Source organism: Zootoca vivipara, chromosome 15 (assembly GCF_963506605.1).
Source record: "Zootoca vivipara chromosome 15, rZooViv1.1, whole genome shotgun sequence".
NCBI lineage: Eukaryota > Metazoa > Chordata > Lepidosauria > Squamata > Lacertidae > Zootoca > Zootoca vivipara.
The window spans coordinates 36,484,756-36,502,773 of record NC_083290.1 but is presented as its reverse complement, the minus strand read 5'-3'; the positions used below and the strand labels follow the sequence as shown (position 1 = coordinate 36,502,773).

Below are 18,018 nucleotides of genomic sequence, written 5' to 3'. Positions count from 1 at the left end.
CTTTGGGAGGTGGCGGTGAGAGTGGCTGCCAGCCAGCCTGATCGGCACCTTCAAAGCCTGCTTTGAAGGTGAGGAAGCAGCCCAGAGTGGGGGAAAGCCTTTCCACCTGAAAAGGGGCAGCTGGGGATTTGCAAAAGAGCAGGTCAAGCACTGGCTTTGCTTGGCTTCTGTTCTTTAAGAACATAAGAGTCTTGCTGCATTGTCCATTTCTCACTGGCCTATGGGAAGCTCAAAAGCAGAACAACAGCACAAGAGCATCACACAAAGTGCTGTATGCACAGTTGTTTCCTTTTGAAGAAAGATGATGCACTTCTGCAAATGTTGAGCTTCCCCCAAATTTCTTTGATTATGACCTGCTTCCATGTGGGAGGTGCTGTTTTGGCTACAGAAGCATTGCTACTCACCCTTGAATTGGGGAAATAGAAAGGATTGTTTGAGACATAGCAACTGGCACTACCCAGTGTGACAAAACATGTGCTGCACAGTTAGAAGGTACGATGAAGAGTGGAAGGATTTGGTAACAACCGGAGAACGATGGATGAGGCTGGACAGGGTATCAGGTTATATCTCTGAGGGGCCTCGCCTTGTTTTATAACCTCTTTGCATGGCCTTCCAAGTGCGTTATTCTACTGCTTATCAGATGCAATTCCATTGTTTGCTAAAGCTGGGATCAAGAAGGTGCAGAGCACGAGGGTGAATTTATGTGACTAGGATTAGCCATTCAGTCCAGATGAAAGTGCAAGGCCAGAACAGTCCCGACATTTTCAGTGAGTGCTTGGTCACAAGTGGTCCCTGCAACAAAAAGGTTGCAGCGTGGAATGCTCCTGTTCAGAGGGCCGGCCAGCCATCTCCTTTTCCCAGGACAGTCCATTCCATGCCCTCCATTTGTTCAGTGTTCAAATACATTTTTCTTTTTAAATTGGATTGGTAGCCCACTTCATGACATTAAGGCCCAATTGTCATAAATCTGTACTCCTTCAGGCCATCTAAACTATTTGTACTAACTACAGTATGTGTTTCACCTGTTGAGTGAAAAGTTGCCCAGCTAGACAATGAAAGCCACATAGGGTAATGTGGCTAGGGTGCCAGATTAGTCCTGGAGAGATCTGGGTTCAAATCCTCACTCAGGCTTACAGCTGGTGGGATGGGTAGTCTTCTAAAAGCTGCGGCTCAGCCCCCTGAAATTTGAGCACTGAGCATCATCCACCTGTCCTGTATAATAAAGGATTGTCCTGTATTTTGATGTAAAATGCTATGTCCTGTATTGATGCATTTTTGTCCTGTATCTCTCTCTCTCTCTGTGTGTGTGTGTGTGTGTGCGCGCGCGCACATGTGTGCCAGGTTAAGGATCTTCTCCAAATGCATGTGTTTGAAAGGGTCTGTGAAAGGTCATGTATTTAAGCTCTGGGTAGCCAAGCACAGACAGATTTAGAAATTTATGTGTATGTGCATGTGTGACAAATTCCAGAGGGGCCATCCTGTTAGGCTGCAATAGATTGTAATGGGTTGCTTAAATTCACTTCGGATGGGGGCGAAAAAATGTCCACCAACCGCCCTGCCCCACCCTGTCCTGTATTTTTTTCAGATCAAAACTACCCAAAACCACCCAAAACTAAACACCACCCATCCCATAAAGCAGCAGTCAGGAGCCGGTGGCCCTCCAAATGAACTCCCAACTGCCATGAGACAAAGTTAGCATGGCTAGGGCTCAGGGATGGTGGGAGTTGTAGTCTAGCAACTCCATTGCTGCCCATCCCGTCCCATTTAAACTTCACGCTTGGAATCCTTCAGCGGAATAAGAGGATCGATCTCTCTCTCTCTCTCTCTCTCTCTCTTGAAGCCCGCAGCGCCATAGGTTGGAACCGCGTTCCAAAGCCAGCCCATCCGGCGCATCTTCCCGGTTCACATCAAAAGAAAGCATGCTAATAAGCTCCGCTCGCTGGCGGCGTCGATTTGCTGCTTCTTCGAGGGGGCGGAGTTTCAGGGGGCGGTGTCTCCGTGCCCGGGGGTCAGGTCCCAAAACCTCGTTGAACGGATCCGCGAGAAACAATCTTTCCCCCAGGAAACCGCTGCTGACGAGCTTCGCGAAGGGGCCCGCGGTTGCGTGCGCGCTGCACGTCGGAATCAGCCCAGTCCCTTGGCCCCTTTGTGCAGGTTTTTTCCCCCTCCCCTGCCCTCTTGGCTTGCAATTGATGCTGCTGATCCAGGAAGAGAAGACTGTCTCCTTGAACTGTTGAGCCCCAATCGAACTGAGCATTGGGGGCGGAGAGAGGGGGCTTCTTTTTTGGGGGGGTGGCGGCTTTGTTTTATCTATTTATTTATTTATTTATTTATGTATTTATTTTCCCTCCGCACCTCGGGTTTTTTTTGCAAGCAGCTGAGCTGGGGACTCTGATGCACCCGTTCCAGTGGTGTAACGGTAAGCTTGTCCGACCCAGGGTGGCGGTGGTGATGATGATGATGATGATGATGGAGGAGAAACGGACTGGCCAAAAACCAACCCCTCACCTCCCCGCTCCTTTAAAACGAACAAATCACAGGCATTGCGGGCGGCCAAGTTCATTATCCGGTCTTCGGGTGGAGATGCAGATCCTGTTTATTTTATTTTATTTTAAAAAAAAACTGCCTCTGTAAACAAAACTTCCCAGATTGTTTTAAAGAGATCAAAAGGAACCTGTCGGGATGATTCGCAGGGGAGGGAGGAGAAATTGAGGGTATTCTTTCGCTCCGAGGTAAGGCTCCCTTCTTTGTTGTTACTTTGGAAACAGCGTCTTCTTGAGGGCACCAAGTCAGCTCCAGCCCCTCCCTAAAGCATCGGGGACTCGAAAAACCCAAAGACCGTCTCTTTTCCCCACCGTACATTTATTTATTTATTTATTTTTATTTTTAAAAAAAACCCACACGAGAATACTGGGAGCTATAGCGTGTTAAGAGCTCCGTGAAGGGTAAACTACAGTTCCCATGATGCTTTGTGTGTGGAGGGTTGCTGCGCTTTAAATCCATGGTATGTGCTCAAGTCAGAAGAGCTGCCAGTATGGTTGGGTCCTTGCTTAACCCCTTTGTGACACTTTAGAATGATGGTCTTCATAAAGAGGTTCCCCTGCTGTTAATTTTTGGATATTTCTCCCCCTAATGGGACAACAGGGCTGCCTGTAATTTACTTTCAAATTCCTTTATAGCTATGCATTGCTTTGACATATACACAATTCTATATGTGCCTGCGCAGGAGTGAGCCCCATTGAATTGAGCGGAAATTGTGTAGAATCGGAGCCTAAGGCTCTAGTTCCTACCCCACACAGCCACAAACCATTGTCTTTTCCCCCAGTTCATAAAATCATAGAATTGTAGAGTCGGAAAGGACCCAAGGATCATCTAGTCCAAACCCCTTCATTCTTCTTGGCTATTGGTTGTTGTGTTGCTTTCCTGCAAATATCCATGCCCAAAGCAGCTTACACCATTTTAAAAAAGATAATCTAAAGCAACACAGCAAAGCAAACCCACAATATCAGGATGGCAATTGAAACACTAAAGCACTGAGTCAAGGGCATAATTAAAAACAGCTATATTCCAAGACTGCCAAGTGTACCTATTGCTAAACAGTTGCTAAGTTATCCCCTCTCCTACTGGCATCTGTTTAAGCTACCAAAGCGTTTGCCCTAAGAATGACTGGCTGGCATTGTTTTCCTTCTGCTAAAAACGGTTCCCAAAATAAACAGTGCATTTGCTCTGAGACTTTTGTTAGCCCCCTCCCCTCCACACACATGCCTTATGGAGAGGGCAGACATGAGATGAATGAATGAAGGAGGGAGGGAGGTAGATGGAGCCACCCTTGTCTGTCATGAAATTGCCCAGCTGGAGAGAGGGGCACCATTTGCACAGTGCTTTAAAACCTCATTACAGTGTTTTAGTTTTGGGGGTGTGGGGAGGGCTTCATTCAGAAGGCCTAGCAGATGGTGACTGCTTTTCTTAAAGGGCTGATGGTTAATTAAAAGGAGCAGAGCCCTGCTTGGGATGAGCCTGGATTAATTATTTCAAGTAGCTTTTGTTCTCTGACTTTCTTCTTCCTTCCTCCCCCCCCCCAATCTCCCTTTATAGTTCCATGAAATTTAACTAGCATGCAGCCTCTAGGCCATGTGCTTCAAAGACAATGGAAGGGAAGGGGAAGAGGAGGAGGAGAGAGCTGGCTGGTTTATTTAGAGTACACACAGACACTGAGGCATCAAAGTCCGAGGCTCAATTAACCTCTTATGTCTCACTTTGCTGCTGCTTTTCCTAGGCGGTCCACCCTCCCACCATTCTTTTTTAAAGTGTAATTGAAACAAATCTGTAAACTGAAAGGCAGACCGAGTCCCCAGACTCAGGACCCAGACTGCTAAATACAGAACAGGAACATGAGAGCCAATGTGGTGTACCGTAGTGGTTAGAGCGCTCGACTAGGACCTGGAAGATCAAGGTTCAAATCCCCACTCAGCCACAAAACTTGCTGGGCCAGCCACTTGCTTTCAGCCTGACCTGCTTCACAGGTTTGTTGTGAGGATAAGATGGGGGGGGGAGGACTCTGCATGTGCCACCTTCAGCTTGGAGGAAAAGGTGGTATATAAATGAAGTAAGTAAATAAATAGGAAGCTGTCTTAAGCCCTGTGGACAGCTCAGTCAGTAGCACATGAGACTCTTAATCTCTTGGTCATGGGTTCGAGCCCCAAGTTGGGCATTGCAGGGGGCTGGTCCCTTCCAATTCTACAGTTCTGTGATTACATGGAGTCAAACCACTGGCCTGTTGAGCTGTGTAATGTCTCCACTGACTGGCAGCCATTCTTCAGGTGGGGAGATGTTCTCAGCCCAATATCAGGGATTGAACCTGGGATCTTTGGTGTGCAAACAAAGCAGATGCTGTACCACTGGGCTATAGCCCTTCCCCTGTCAATTTTAAACCTCTCCCTAGGAGACTGGGAGATGCTCACGGCTAAGTAAACCACGGTCAGTTGCTTTTGGTTTCTAGAAGGCTTGCAGTGTTGATAGCCAAACCACATCGCAGCTGCCTGTGGCCTGTGTCGCAATCATAATCCTTGTCCAATGTTAACCATGAATGTACTTTAATAACATTTGATCTTTGCATGTCCTTCTCAATTGCTCAAAGCTTTTTGAATGCATCAGCTAGTTGTAATCCTCACAGCAAACTTTTAAGACGGGGGGGGGGGGGGTAGAACAACCTCAGGCCCAGGGAACGGATGCAGCCTCCCCACCACCCCCAAGCATTTTTTTTGTGACCCTCAGGACTCTTGCCAGGCCATGCCCTCCCCCTTCTTTGCACACTACTTAAGTATTTTTGCTTGGCTGGAATCTGCCCTTGAATTTGTTTGTTTGTTTGTTTGTTTGTTTGTCTCTTCAATTTATATCCCACCCTTCCTCCCAAAGAAGCCCAGGGCAGCAAACAAGACGTGATAAAGCATCTTTAAAATGTTTCCAGGTGCAAACTGGAAAAGATTTCAGTTCAAAAGGCTTGTTGGAAGAGGAAGGAATCCAGTGGGGGCCAACAAGGCAAGAGAGAGGGTGCCTGCCTAATATTCAGGTGGGGGGGGGGATTCCAAAGGATAGGTGCCACCACACAAAAGGTTCAATTCCTACTTTGTGTGGAACAGAACAGAAGATTCTGGAGTTAGCATTCTGATTCCCCATATTGCAGATGTTGGGGTGGACCGAGGCTGAGCTCGCATCCATGCATTTAAAATACTCTCATGCCACAGTCCTGGCTTCCCCCAAAGATCCTGTCAACCGGGCAGCCCCTGGTACCAACAACAAGGCCTCACCTGCTGATTGTTGGACCCATAAGTATGATGTAGTGGGCCCATGTTCAAATCTTCTCATTCTCCCAAGCACCTCAGGGGTAGCAAGCATAATTCCTTTCCTCGTTTTATCTTCACATCATCCTTGTGAGGCAGGTAAACCTGAGAGAATGTGACTAACCTGACATCAGACCTGTGAGCTTCATGCCTGAGTAGGGATTTGAACCCAGATCCCCCTAGTCTTAGAACAGCGCTCTGACCACTACACCACATAGCCTAACTAACTACTTGCTCAATGCTACTTGAGCAGAGCTTTGGCAACACTGGCAGGGGGTGTTTAACCCTATTCCCCCACCCCACCCATTTCCCTGATCTAAATCACACACACATCCACTGAAAGTGTTATTAGGTCAGCTGGGCTTGCAGTTATCTGGAGCACGTCTGTGTGTATCTTTTGTTTCTTTCAAGCAAAACAAACTGCATCTTTGGAGGAACTGTCCGAGTTAAGAAAATTGCACAGTGATGAAAGTTTAAAGCAGTGATTGGGGAGCCTGTGTTCCTCCAGATTTTGTTGCTGTTATTTTAATTTGTTACCTGCCCCTAACTCTAAGGCAGGCATCCCCAAACTTCAGCCCTCCAGATGTTTTGGACTACAATTCCCATCTTCCCCGACTACTGCTCCTGTTAGCTAGGGATCATGGGAGTTGTAGGCCAAAACATCTGGAGGGCCACAGTTTGGGGGTGCCTGCTCTAAGGTCTCGGGGTGGGTTACAGAAATTTAAAATACTGTTTAAAGCAGTTTTAAAACAGTGTCACCAAAACAAAAAGAAAAACAACAGTTTGGGGAGTGGTTGGAGTATAATCATCATTCCCTCCCCCTGTACTGATTTGGTCTGAACCAAATCAAAGTTTCCCCTGGCCGCTTTAAAGTTGTTTTAGTTTAGTTTTTAAAAGCAGATTTTATTAAGGATCACCCACATCACTTCTCATGTGGTTCTTGGGAACGGGGCAGTGCATTTTATAAGCACGCCCAACATGCGCTATTAATAATTAAGAATCCTAGTCTATAAATCCTAAACTCTAGGGAGCAAATGGACTCAGCCTAGTTGTAAATCATGTGTCTTGAACGCATAAGGCCCCAGGTTTTCTCCCACGCCTCTCCATTAGGAAGTGGTGGAGAGGCCTTCTCTCTGCCTGAGACCCTGGATGTCTGCAGCCTGTCAGAGGATATCAGTGCCTTCCCCGATCCAGTGCCTTCCAGATGCTTTTGGACCACAGCTCCCATCACCCGTGAGCTTTAGCCAAGCTGGCTGCAGCTGTTAGGGGTTGTAGTCCACAACACCTGGAGTGCCAGAGGTGATGCTGATAGGCTTTCAGTGTTCCTATTAAGATGGTTCTGGGACCATCCTCTAAGCCAGGGGTGGGGAACTGGTGGCCCTCCAGATGTTGCCAGACTCCAGCTCCCATCAGCAAGGCTAATTGCCAGACATGATGGAAGCTGCAGTCCAGAAACATCTGGAGGGCCAGAGGTCAGGTGTCTTCCAAGGCAATGGGAGGGAATTCTAGACCTGGGAACCAAATGTGGCCTTTCTCTGACTGGCCCTTGGGGCTCTCCCCAGGCCACACAACCTCTGCCAGCCATAGCCCCCTCCCCCAGCCCTGCCTCATGCTTTCCTTGAGTGTTTCTGCCTGGCTGGAATGTGCCTTTGAACTCAGATGATGCCTTTTCCTTGTCTGGCTGGAGCATATAGGAGAGGTGTGTGTAGAAAGGAGTCTGGCTGTACAAAGGTACCTTTTTTATCAGTTGCTCCACTCACTTTCGCCTCTGGCCCCTGGGCAGGTTCAGCCCCCTCTCTAAGCAGATGCAATCTACACAGCTAAAGAGTCCCTCTCTCTCCTCCCGCTGTTGCTTTTGTGTTCCTTTGCATGCAAGCTTTTCCCAGCCATATTTTTTCCAAAGGCAAACAAAATCTTGGGTTGGATTCAGTGCTGAGCTTTGACAGGGGCAGAGGTGCATGGGTTGGGGCCACCCAAAGCTTAATTTGCAGCACAATCCTGTGTGCATCTACTCTCAAGTAAGTCCATGGGGCTTAATCCCAAGCAAGGTTGGCAAAGCACTGTAACCTCAGGATGCAGGCATTTAAAAAATCCAGTGATTTATTCAGACTGCAATCTACAACTCCAGATTATTTATATATTTCATTCATTACATTTATGCCTCACCTTTTCCTCCAAGGAGCTCAAGAACATGGTCTCCTCACCATTTTTTAAATCCTCACAACAACCTTGTGAGGTAGGTTAGGCTGAGAGATGGTAACTGGCTCAAAGTCACCCAGTGGGCTTTATGCCTGAGTGGGAATTTGTACCCTGGTCTTCCAGCTCCTAGTCCAGTACTCTAACCATTATACCACACTGGCTCTCCCAAGATTAAATCGTGAACTAGAACCTGCAGGGGAAGGGATAGCTCATTCGTAGGGCAGGTGCTTTGCATGCAGAAGGTCCCAGCTTTGATCCTTAGCACCTTCATTTTGGGGGATGGGGGAAAGCAAGCCAGCAATTAATGGGAAAGATCTCTGCCTGAAACCCCAGAGAGCTGCTGCCAGTCAGAATAGGAACATAGGAGGCTGCCTTATACTGAGTCACACGCTTGATCCAGCGACCTCACTATTGTCTACACAGACGGACAGCAAATTTTTAGGGTTTCAAACAGGATTTTCTCCCAGCTCTACCTGGAGATGCCAGGGATCGAACCTCACCTGCCAGCCTCATTTGTCTGTAGAGAACAGGCCCCATCTTCTCCCTGCCAGGAAACCCAATTGCAGCTGCTGCTCGCCCCCACACAAAGGCCTTTACATAAACCCCTAGTTTCGTTCCAGTTTCTCGCTTTCTGTGTTGTGTGGGGTTGAGCCTCTTTAACTTCATCAATGAGCTGACTCTCCAGGTGAAGCCTTAGCCTCTGTGAAGCAGGTGACCCACAGGAAGAGGGAGAATACTGCAAATAGCTCAAGGACGCCATCAGAGTTTCTCACAAAGCCGATCCTCTCCCTCTTCTACACGCACCTGCTGTTAACCGTAGACTCTGGAGTAAATGGCCATATTTGGGAAATTTGGGGCTTTTTTGATGGTAATGTTAATTTGCTTCACTTTGAAATGTGGTAAGCCTGTCTATGAAGAATCATAGAATTATAGGATTGTAGAGTTGGAAGGGACCCCATGGGTCATCTAGTCCAACCCTCTGCAATGTAGGAATCCTGCCCTGAGTGGGATTGACCCATCAACCTTCTGGTGAGCAGTCAGACCCACAGTGCACCTGATTTGAGAGCTGGGAACTTATCCTGTCTGAAACTCTAGGGAGCCACTGCCAGTTAATGTAGATTGCACCCCTGATTTTGTTTATACTGAAAGTATGTTGGATTGTAGCAGCAGTCGCTAATTGAAACAAATAGCATTATTTTTCTGCTGGGGGTGCTGGAAGTGGTTTCACCCCTAAAAAAGCAAAGTTAGGGAACATCATTCTAGCCCAGGGGTCCCCAGACTACGACCCGGGGGCCGGATGCGGCCCAATTGGCCTGCCAATCCGGCCCGCGACGACCCCCGCCGCCTGCTCTTACGGCGCGCAGCGCGGCAGCGCTCTTCTGGGTCGGGAAAAAAGCGCCGAAAATCCTTTGTGCGCATGCGTATGGGCCTCTCCCGACCCGGAAGAGGTCATTTCTGGTGCACTTCCGGGTCGGGGGAGGCCCATACGCATGCGCACAACGGATTTTCGGCACTTTTTCCACCCTGGAAGCGCGCCGCTGCGCCAGTAATGCACTCCCCCACCCGCCGGCCCGCACAGGCGTGCGCTCCCCCATCCTCCGGCCCGGCGCGCGATTGGCGCGGTGGGAACCGGCCCAAACGCCGGTATGTCTGGGGACCCCTGTTCTAGCCCATGGGCCAATCTTGGGTTCCTGTCAGGGGTTCCAATTTGAAGCTGTTCACCTGAAATCACGCCCACCTGTCAATCAGGTGACATCACTCCAATGGGCAGCTGATGGGATGGAACAGGCTGGCGGATCCTACAGAAAGCTTGACTGGACCGCTTGCCCATCAGCTGATTGTAGGGGTGGGGGCATGCAGTCCTGCCCTATTCAGCTGTGCATGCAGCTGATCCCTGCACAAAGCAGGATCAACCCCCTTGCACATCATTTGATGTGTTGGGAAGTCAGTCTTGCCCTGTTTGGGTTCAAGAGATTCCCAATCACCTGACCTCCAGGGTTTTCTCCTGTGGCTGGCAGGTGTGTTGCCCTGCCCACTTGTCAAAGTTGGCCTGAAGGAGTGGGTCCAGATAAGGATCAGGCCTGTGGAGCCGGAAAGCTTCCCCACCCCATGTAAAAAAGAAGAATGCTCTGCTAGGGGCATAAAGCACCCGAGCACCTGAGGCTTTCTGAAGGCAGGAGAAAAGGAAGCAGGAGATAAGCTCTGACGAGTCTTTCATGAGCACAGGAGCTACGTCAAGAAAGCTTGATGTATTTCAGGATCTTAAGGATCCAACTCCTGCGCCAAGTGGCAATACTTTGTAGGTGAAGTGGCACCAGTCATGCGCAAGAGGGAGATAGCAGCAGACTTCTGGGGAACCCTATAAACAACGCTTGGGACCCCCCTCCCTAAAACAACCTACTTGGTAGCCACGGAATGCTAAATGCATGTTGGACGGATGAGAATGACAGAAAAATTGGGTGGGTGGAATGGAGTATTTAGGGAAAGCTAGCTGGAACCCTGAACAGGACAACTCCATGCTGCAACATCTTGTTGCAGGTCCCTTGCGTAGCATCTACCAGAAACTGGGAGGCAATCCAGCTTGCCTGCACAGGCAGTTTGTGAATTAGGTGGTTCTTAGAATTATGAAGAAGTTACTAGAATGGCTTTGCTTCAGCAGGTTCAACTTCAATATATACACCTTTTATCTTCTTTTAATCTTTCAGAGCAGCACTAAGCACGATAGTAATGCTGAGTGCCAAGTTTTCTTTGTCTACGGGAACTAATGATTGAAAATAATAATAATAAAACTACAGTCATCCAGAGTTTTGATCCACTGCCACTGGCTTACTCCACGTTTTGAAAGTTCTCCAGCAGGCAAATGAATTGCAATTCCTGACAGCTTCACGAAGCGCTCCCAGCACCCAGAGAATAGGACCAGGACTCCAGGATTCAAAAATAGTCATGTGCATTTGCCTCGAGCGGAGCTGTAGAATCAGATGGCACTTGTGTGGCAAGAGTCCTATTGGCCTGACCTTGACCTCCGGCAGCCGAGTGTGTCTGCCACTTGCCTGCTTAAGCCTCAAATGTTAGAGCTTTATAACTTTCTGCTAAATAAGCAAACTGAGCCTGGGAGCTGAATGGCTGTTGCAAGGGGAAATCAGGGGAAGCTTTCGCTGTGGAATGGCTTGGGTGGCCAGATACAGGGTTGCAGAGATAATTTATATTAGCATGCTGTTAAAAAAACAGATTTGATTTGATTGCTAAGTCCTGCAAACCAAAAGACTGTTAAAGGCAGAGCTGCAGGGGCTGGTTCAAACAATGACAGCTGTGCAGGGATTGATGGCAGTTAATGGATTGAAATTGAATCCTGACAAGACAGAAGTACTGTTTCTGAGGGGGGGGTAGGCAGGTGTGGGGGACTCTCTAGTCCTGAGTGGGGTAAATGTGCCCCTAAAGAATCAGGCGTTCATCCTGGGAGACATTTTGGACTCACAGCTGTTCAGGGAGGTGCAGGCCAACTCTATGTCCAGGATGGCTGTCTACCAGTTCCATCTGGTACTCAGGCTGAGACCCTGCCTGCCTGCACCCTGTATCGCAAGAGTGGTACATAACTCTGGTTATCTCCCGCTCTGACTGCTGCAATGCACTCTTATGTGGGGATACCTTTGAAGGTGACTCAAAAACTTCAACTAATTCAGAATGCAGCAACTAGACTGATGACTGGGAACGGCCACCGGGACCATATAACACTGGTGCTAAGACTCCTAGTACGTTGCCGAGCACATTTCAAAGTGTTGGTGCTGACCTTTAAAGCCCTAAACGGCCTCAGCCCAGTATACCTGAAGGAGCGTCTCCACCCCCATCACTCAACCCAGACACTGAGGTCCAGCTCCAAGGGCCTTCTGGAGGTTCCCTCACTGTGAGAAGTGAAGTTACAGGGAACCAGGTGGAGGGGCTTCTCGGTAGTCACACCACCCTGTAGAATGCCCTCCTGGCAGATGTCAAAGAATAAAACTTCATAAATTTTCATAGATATCTGAAGGCAGTCCTGTTTCAGGAAGCTTTTAATCTTTGATGGTGTTGTGTGTTTGTTTGTTTGTTTTGTTGCTTTGTTTTATTTGTATTGTTGGAAGCCGCCCTGAGTGACTGGGGCAACCCATTCAGATGGGTAGGGTATAAGAAATGTTGTTGTTGTTTGTTGTTGTTACCTGTGGCGTTCTATTTGTTGTTGGGACTCCAACTTCTGCCAGCCTCAGGAAGTATGGCCCAATGGTCAAGGCTAATGGGAGTTGTAGTCCAGCAACCTATTGAGGGGCTGGGGCACAGCTTAGCCATCTCTGCCAAGGCAGGATGATGCTGCAGTGTCTTAAATAACTGTATATAAGTCAAGAGGGACCTGCAACAAAATGTTGCAGTATGCAGCTTTGTTTAGGGGTCCAGCCAGTCAGTAAACCATGCCCTCACACATATACATGTTTTCCATCTAGAGATGGAATGGGCCTTTTCTACAGTGGCTCCCCATTCCATGCAGGGCTGGAAGAGGCCCTTGTCTGAAAGAGAGCCCATCAGTTTAGAATCAACAATGTTGAGCTAGACTAATAGTTTAATTTTTCCTAAGGCAGCTTCAGAATTTTGGGGGAGATGGCCATGTGGATTTCTTGCACACAGGAATCATGGTACGTTCGTCTTCCTTTATGTCACTACAACAGCCCACTTTGTTTTCTGCCTATGACTTTCCCTGCTGATTTTCATTGACCCCCCCCCCTTTAAAGACATTCAAACGATATCTAGGTCACTGCACTACGTAATGCTGCTAACTTTTCTAGTTGCCTCAAAATGGGTAGCTTCTAGCTGTGCATTTTTCCCATGTTAGCAGAGAAGGGTTTGCTGCGGAGAAACGATTGAGCAAACAACCCCAGCTTTGTAAACTGGTTCTTGCTGTTGCTTCTGTCTGGTGTCTTGAGTTCTAAATATAATTTTTTCATTGAGTGACGATGCTTGTTAGAATGAGAGCCAGTCTGGAGTAGTGGTTAGAGGGCTGGCCTAGGATCTGGACAGCCAAGGTTCAAATCTCACTCAGCCACTGGGTGACTTTGGGCCAGTCACAGTCTCTCAGCCTAACCCACCTCACAGGGTTGTTGTGAGATGAGGACAAATCAGGGAGGAAGAGAGCCATGTAAACCACCTTGGGGGAAAGGTGGGATAGAAATGTGATAAATCGAAAAGCCCAAAATGCCAGTTCTTGCCCTCTCAGTCAGTTGAGGATCAATGGTCAGTACTGTATTCAGCTAACCTGCCCCATCTATACAAGGATTTCTACTTGCCATAGCTGCCAAGTTTTCCCTTTTCTCGCGAGGAAGCCTATTCAGCATAAGGGAAAATCCCTTAAAATAAGGGATAACTTGGCAGCTATGCTACTTGCACAGCATAACCTTTCCACCTCTAGGGGTTCGTGGAACCCTTAGAACAGATTTGCAGGGTTTGGGGGAGGAGAGAGGGAGGACTTTCCATGAGCAGAAATCTTGGTGCCTGCTGAACGCTCTCTTAGCACTACAATGGCTTCTACCCAATGGCTTGAATTTTGCAGTCTTCAGCTGCAGGAAACACCTGGCAATTGCATATCACCGTATTGGCTATAAACATCCACATACACCATCAAGAGTTTAGTGACATTCTTTCTTTATATGATTATGTACATGCTTCCAAAGGGATAGATGGAGGGGGTTATAACTCTAAAGATTGGCTCGCAAATACAGATACTTGACTTCAGTTAATGGTTGACGGTTCCCAGCTGAATATGTGAATGTCACCTGTTGCAAACCATGGTGCTTCAGTTGATGTGTGATAATATGAAAGTCCTGCTTGTAGCATGGGATATAGACTGTAGACGTCAACCCTTTTCAAGAGTCTGAAACCTTCATGTGTTTTAAATTTCGCTAGGTGAGAGTAGGAATGGGCAAATATGCATAGCTGCCAAGTTTTCACTTTTCTCGCGAGGAAGCCTATTCAGCATAAGGGAAAATCCCTGTAAAAAAGGGATAACTTGGCAGCTATGGCAAATATGTTGATTTCATTTCATCTCAGTTTTGCATTTTTTCCAGTATTAAGTTCAGTTGCCAGATTTCCATACAGATGGTAGGTTGGGTTTTTTTTTAATGTTCTGAAAATTCACCAGTATTTCAAATTTTTGTATGCAATTTTCCTAATGGATGCATGTTTACAAAGCATTTCCCGCTAATATAATGCACTTTGGCTTGCTATTTTAGTTAATATACACATTTTTATGCACACTTTACTCTAGCACAGCACGTGCATTTTTGTACCTGTTACTTGGTTGGAGAACTGCATTGCAAAATTTGCAAAAGTGCAAATTTCAAAGAATTGCTATGTTTCGGTTCATGTAGAGTCTTGGAAAGTGTGAATTGGGGAGATTTGCCTCTAAATGTTATTTTTATTTAATTCTTTTAAAGCATTTTAAATGTAGCAAATTATTGTTTTTCAATTCAACAAAAGCATTCTGCTAGGACGGGGTAGTCCAAAAAGGGTAAAGGACCCCTGGACGGTTAAGTCCAGTTGAATTTGACTATGGGCTGTAGCACTCATCTCTGCTTTCAGATATCAAATCAGTTTGGTAGTCAACAAATAGATTTTATATATTATATAGTTTTAATTCTATCAAGGTTTACTTGTGGTTCCCCCCCCCCCACAAGTTATTAACAATTCTTGTTTTTATCCGTAAGCTTCCGCATTAGGGAAAAAGTTGGGGTATAAATAAATTGAGGATGATGTAGTGCCCTCGAGATGTTGTTGGACTACAATTCCCATCATCCCTGACCATCTCCCATGCCAACTGGGTCTGATTGGAGTTGTAGGCCAACAGCATTGGGAGGGGGCACCACATTGGCTACCCTTGCACTAGAGAATGAGCTTTCTGGCCCCATGTCCCCTGTCATATCCCTGTCACTCCCCCCCTTAGGCCTGGCTAGCAGGCGATGGCAACAACTTCTAGCCGAGACCCTGCAGAGTCCCGGCCAATCCAAATTGATAATGAATGCCCTAGATCAGGCATGTCAAACCTGCGGCCCTCCAGATGTTTTGGCCTACAACTCCCATGATCCCTAGCTAGCAGGACCAGTGGTTGGGGAAGATGGGAATTGTAGTCCAAAACATCTGGAGGGCCGCAGGTTTGACATGCCTGCCCTAGATGATCCAGTGGGGACAACAGCAAGACAAAGATGCAGTGGGACAAACTGGACACAGAGAAGTTAAATAGGCAGCAGTGACAGTGGTGCTTGGGAAGAGGAGCCCATTCAGGGTATGTATCCTGCAAAGGGTGCCTTATGCCAGGATCTGGAGCTGAACCACTTCTCCCTGTGTGAATAAGGACTCTTCTCCCCCCCCCCCTTCTGGGTTTGGCACTACTGGGGAAACTTCAGTTGCTGAGGAGGTGATGGCTGGAATAATTCACAGCAATATCTGTCTCAGTGGAATACGTGTATTTTTGGAATCCTAGGCTGGCTTTATATCTCCAGTGGCATGTTTGTTTTTCTCAGGCTGTGGTCCTGAAACAGGGGGTGCGGTCGTGCGTCTGGGCCCAAGTGGTGTCCCAAATTCAATTTTATCAAAGGGACTCCAGTGCCTCATCATTGAAGTGCTAATTCCCCCTTCCACTCCTCTGTTCTTCCCAGTGTCTTCTAGGCAGATCTCTCTAGAGACACTGATCTCTGCAAGCTTATCCTTTCAAACAGCAGACTCTGAGGCAATTACTCGGAAAGAAAGAGATCTGCCTGTAGATAATACACCAGCTTGCCGAGTCCTTTCTGTCCATCCTCAAATCAGTCTCTGCAGGGGAGAAGGAAATTGGGGTCGGGGACAACACACTCCTATAGCGCTCATCTTGGAAGCTCAATTCCCCCTTCCAGTCCCCACAGCCATTTGGGAACATAAGGACCACACAGAACACAAGGAAATTGCCTGATATCAGGTCAGACTATTTATGCATCTAGCCCTGGATTTTGACTAGCAGCCTCCATCCTTCTTTCCCCTACCAGCTGTGGGCCAAGTTTGACAGCTGTTGTGAGACCATAGGTCTCCCTGTATATCTATCTCCATCAGTACAGGAAATGCTGGTCTCCATTGGAACCTGGATACTACTTTTGAGTTGTGTAGCAAGGGTCAAGAGCTATGTGTACACACTCTTCTATTATTTGCCTAATTGAGGTAGCAAATTATTCCTGAAAAACCTTCTCACCCCCCACCCCCCACCCCCCGCTGCCATTCTCATGGAGATTGTTGCTTGGCTCTGAATAGCCAGTGCTCTGCTAACAGCTGATAGTGAGAGACTTCCTCGGAACTGGCCCCCTGCCTCAGCTGATTATTTCATTTTTAATGCATTGTTCATCATTTCTGCATTGCCTATTAGCATCCGCACCCCCGGAGGCTTTTCTTCTCTTATTTTGGCTTTCCAGCAGGCCTTCCTGTAACCAGCCACAGCTGTTCTGTGCTTCGTATAAAGTCAGCAAAACCTTCTTTTGTGCTCCGATTCCTTAAATAGTGGATGGGGTCATGTTTTGATCATTTCCTGTTGTGGGCCAGGAAAAAAGATGACTGTTCCAAGGAAGTCATCATTTTTTAAGAAAAAATTGCAGCATTATTTCCCTCCAAGTGGCTGAAGGTTTGGTGTGCCCCATTTTATCTTCATAACAACCCTGTGAAGTGGGTTAGATTTAGAGACCTTGACTGGTTCAAGGTCCCTGAGTGAGCTTCATGACTGAGTGCGGATTTGAACCCTGACCTCAGAGGCACCATTTCAAAACTTTAACCACTATGCTACACTGCACTGCCTTTGCTGTTTATCATTTCTTTGTGGTCAGTGAAATACTGGGCATTCCTAAGGCTGTGCTTCTACCATTCCTCTTTTACTCCTTTCGGACATTTGGTGAATGTAGGGGAAAGGGGATTGGGATTGTGCCTTTAAGGTGAATCTATCAAATTTGCACTTTCTGAAACCAAGTGAAGTGTCCTTCAAAATTCACACTTGTCCAAATTTTGCAGCCGAACAGTGTTTAGAAAAATGCATATATTGGGAGAATGTGTGCACACAAATGAATATGTTAGTGAAAATAGCATGCAAAAATGCATTATATTGGGGGGAAGAGTTTGCAGAAATGTGTACATTAAACATAGCTTCACACAGAAATGTGTTTATTATGAGAAATGCACACTTAAAATGCTAGTGAATATTCATGACCTTTTTAAAAAAGCAAATTGCTGCAGAAATACGGAGAACATAATTTAAGAGTGGAAAAATGAGAAACGGAGAGAACCATATTGACAGATCCTTGCATCCCGAGCCACTACTGAAAATACCCGATTGCCACCTCCAAAGGGTACAGGAAGAGGATCTCTGACGCAGACCTTAGGGTACCTCCAGATGTCAGTATTTTGCAGGAGAGGTTCAAGTGTATACTGTCCTTTCAAGTGGATTAGCGTGCCCTGTGCCCTAGCCCAACAAATCCATTTTTTTAAAAAACAAACCCTGACATTTTGCAGTTTGGAAAGCGATAGAAGACATCAAGAAGGGTGGGGTGAATGAATTACTAATGGGAAGATGTGCAAATGCCCCTTAAGCAGATTGGGATTAATGCTTATTGTCTTATAAGCTTCCCATAAAAAATGGAATAAATATGATAGTCTGTCCTCCCACTTCATCTTTCTGCAAGGAAATCAAGTTGAATGTGGAATAAATAGGTAATTTGGAGGAGCTCTTGGATTCTGCACAGGTTCATATGGGAGTAGGCAGCCTTTTGACTTAATACTTGTGTTCCCCTTTTCCACAATCCTGTTGAGCTCAAAGTGGCTTATAAGGATAACATAAAAAGCTCCCATCAATGCTTCCTATTTTTGTGATTGTGTGTTTGGATTTTGTTCTTTTGGATGAGGGGTTTTTCTTTCGTTTATCTAAGCAAGGGAATGGTATGTGCTGGGGAAGGTACCT

The 18,018-nt window shown here is 47.0% G+C and overlaps 1 protein-coding gene across 2 annotated transcripts in view; it reads left to right on the top strand.

Annotated features, from left to right (window-relative positions):
* Window positions 1-1,471: 1,471 nt before the first annotated feature.
* Window positions 1,472-18,018, top strand: part of RNF122 (ring finger protein 122) — a 30,630-nt gene continuing 14,083 nt past the window's right edge. The window contains exon 1 of one of the 2 annotated variants that reach the window (XM_035139859.2): window positions 1,472-2,419. In XM_035139859.2, the coding sequence (XP_034995750.2) occupies window positions 2,395-2,419 (25 nt within the window). In that variant the 5' untranslated portion in view covers window positions 1,472-2,394. The remainder of the gene's footprint in view (window positions 2,420-18,018) is intronic. The other variant, XM_035139858.2, reaches the window with a different exon arrangement.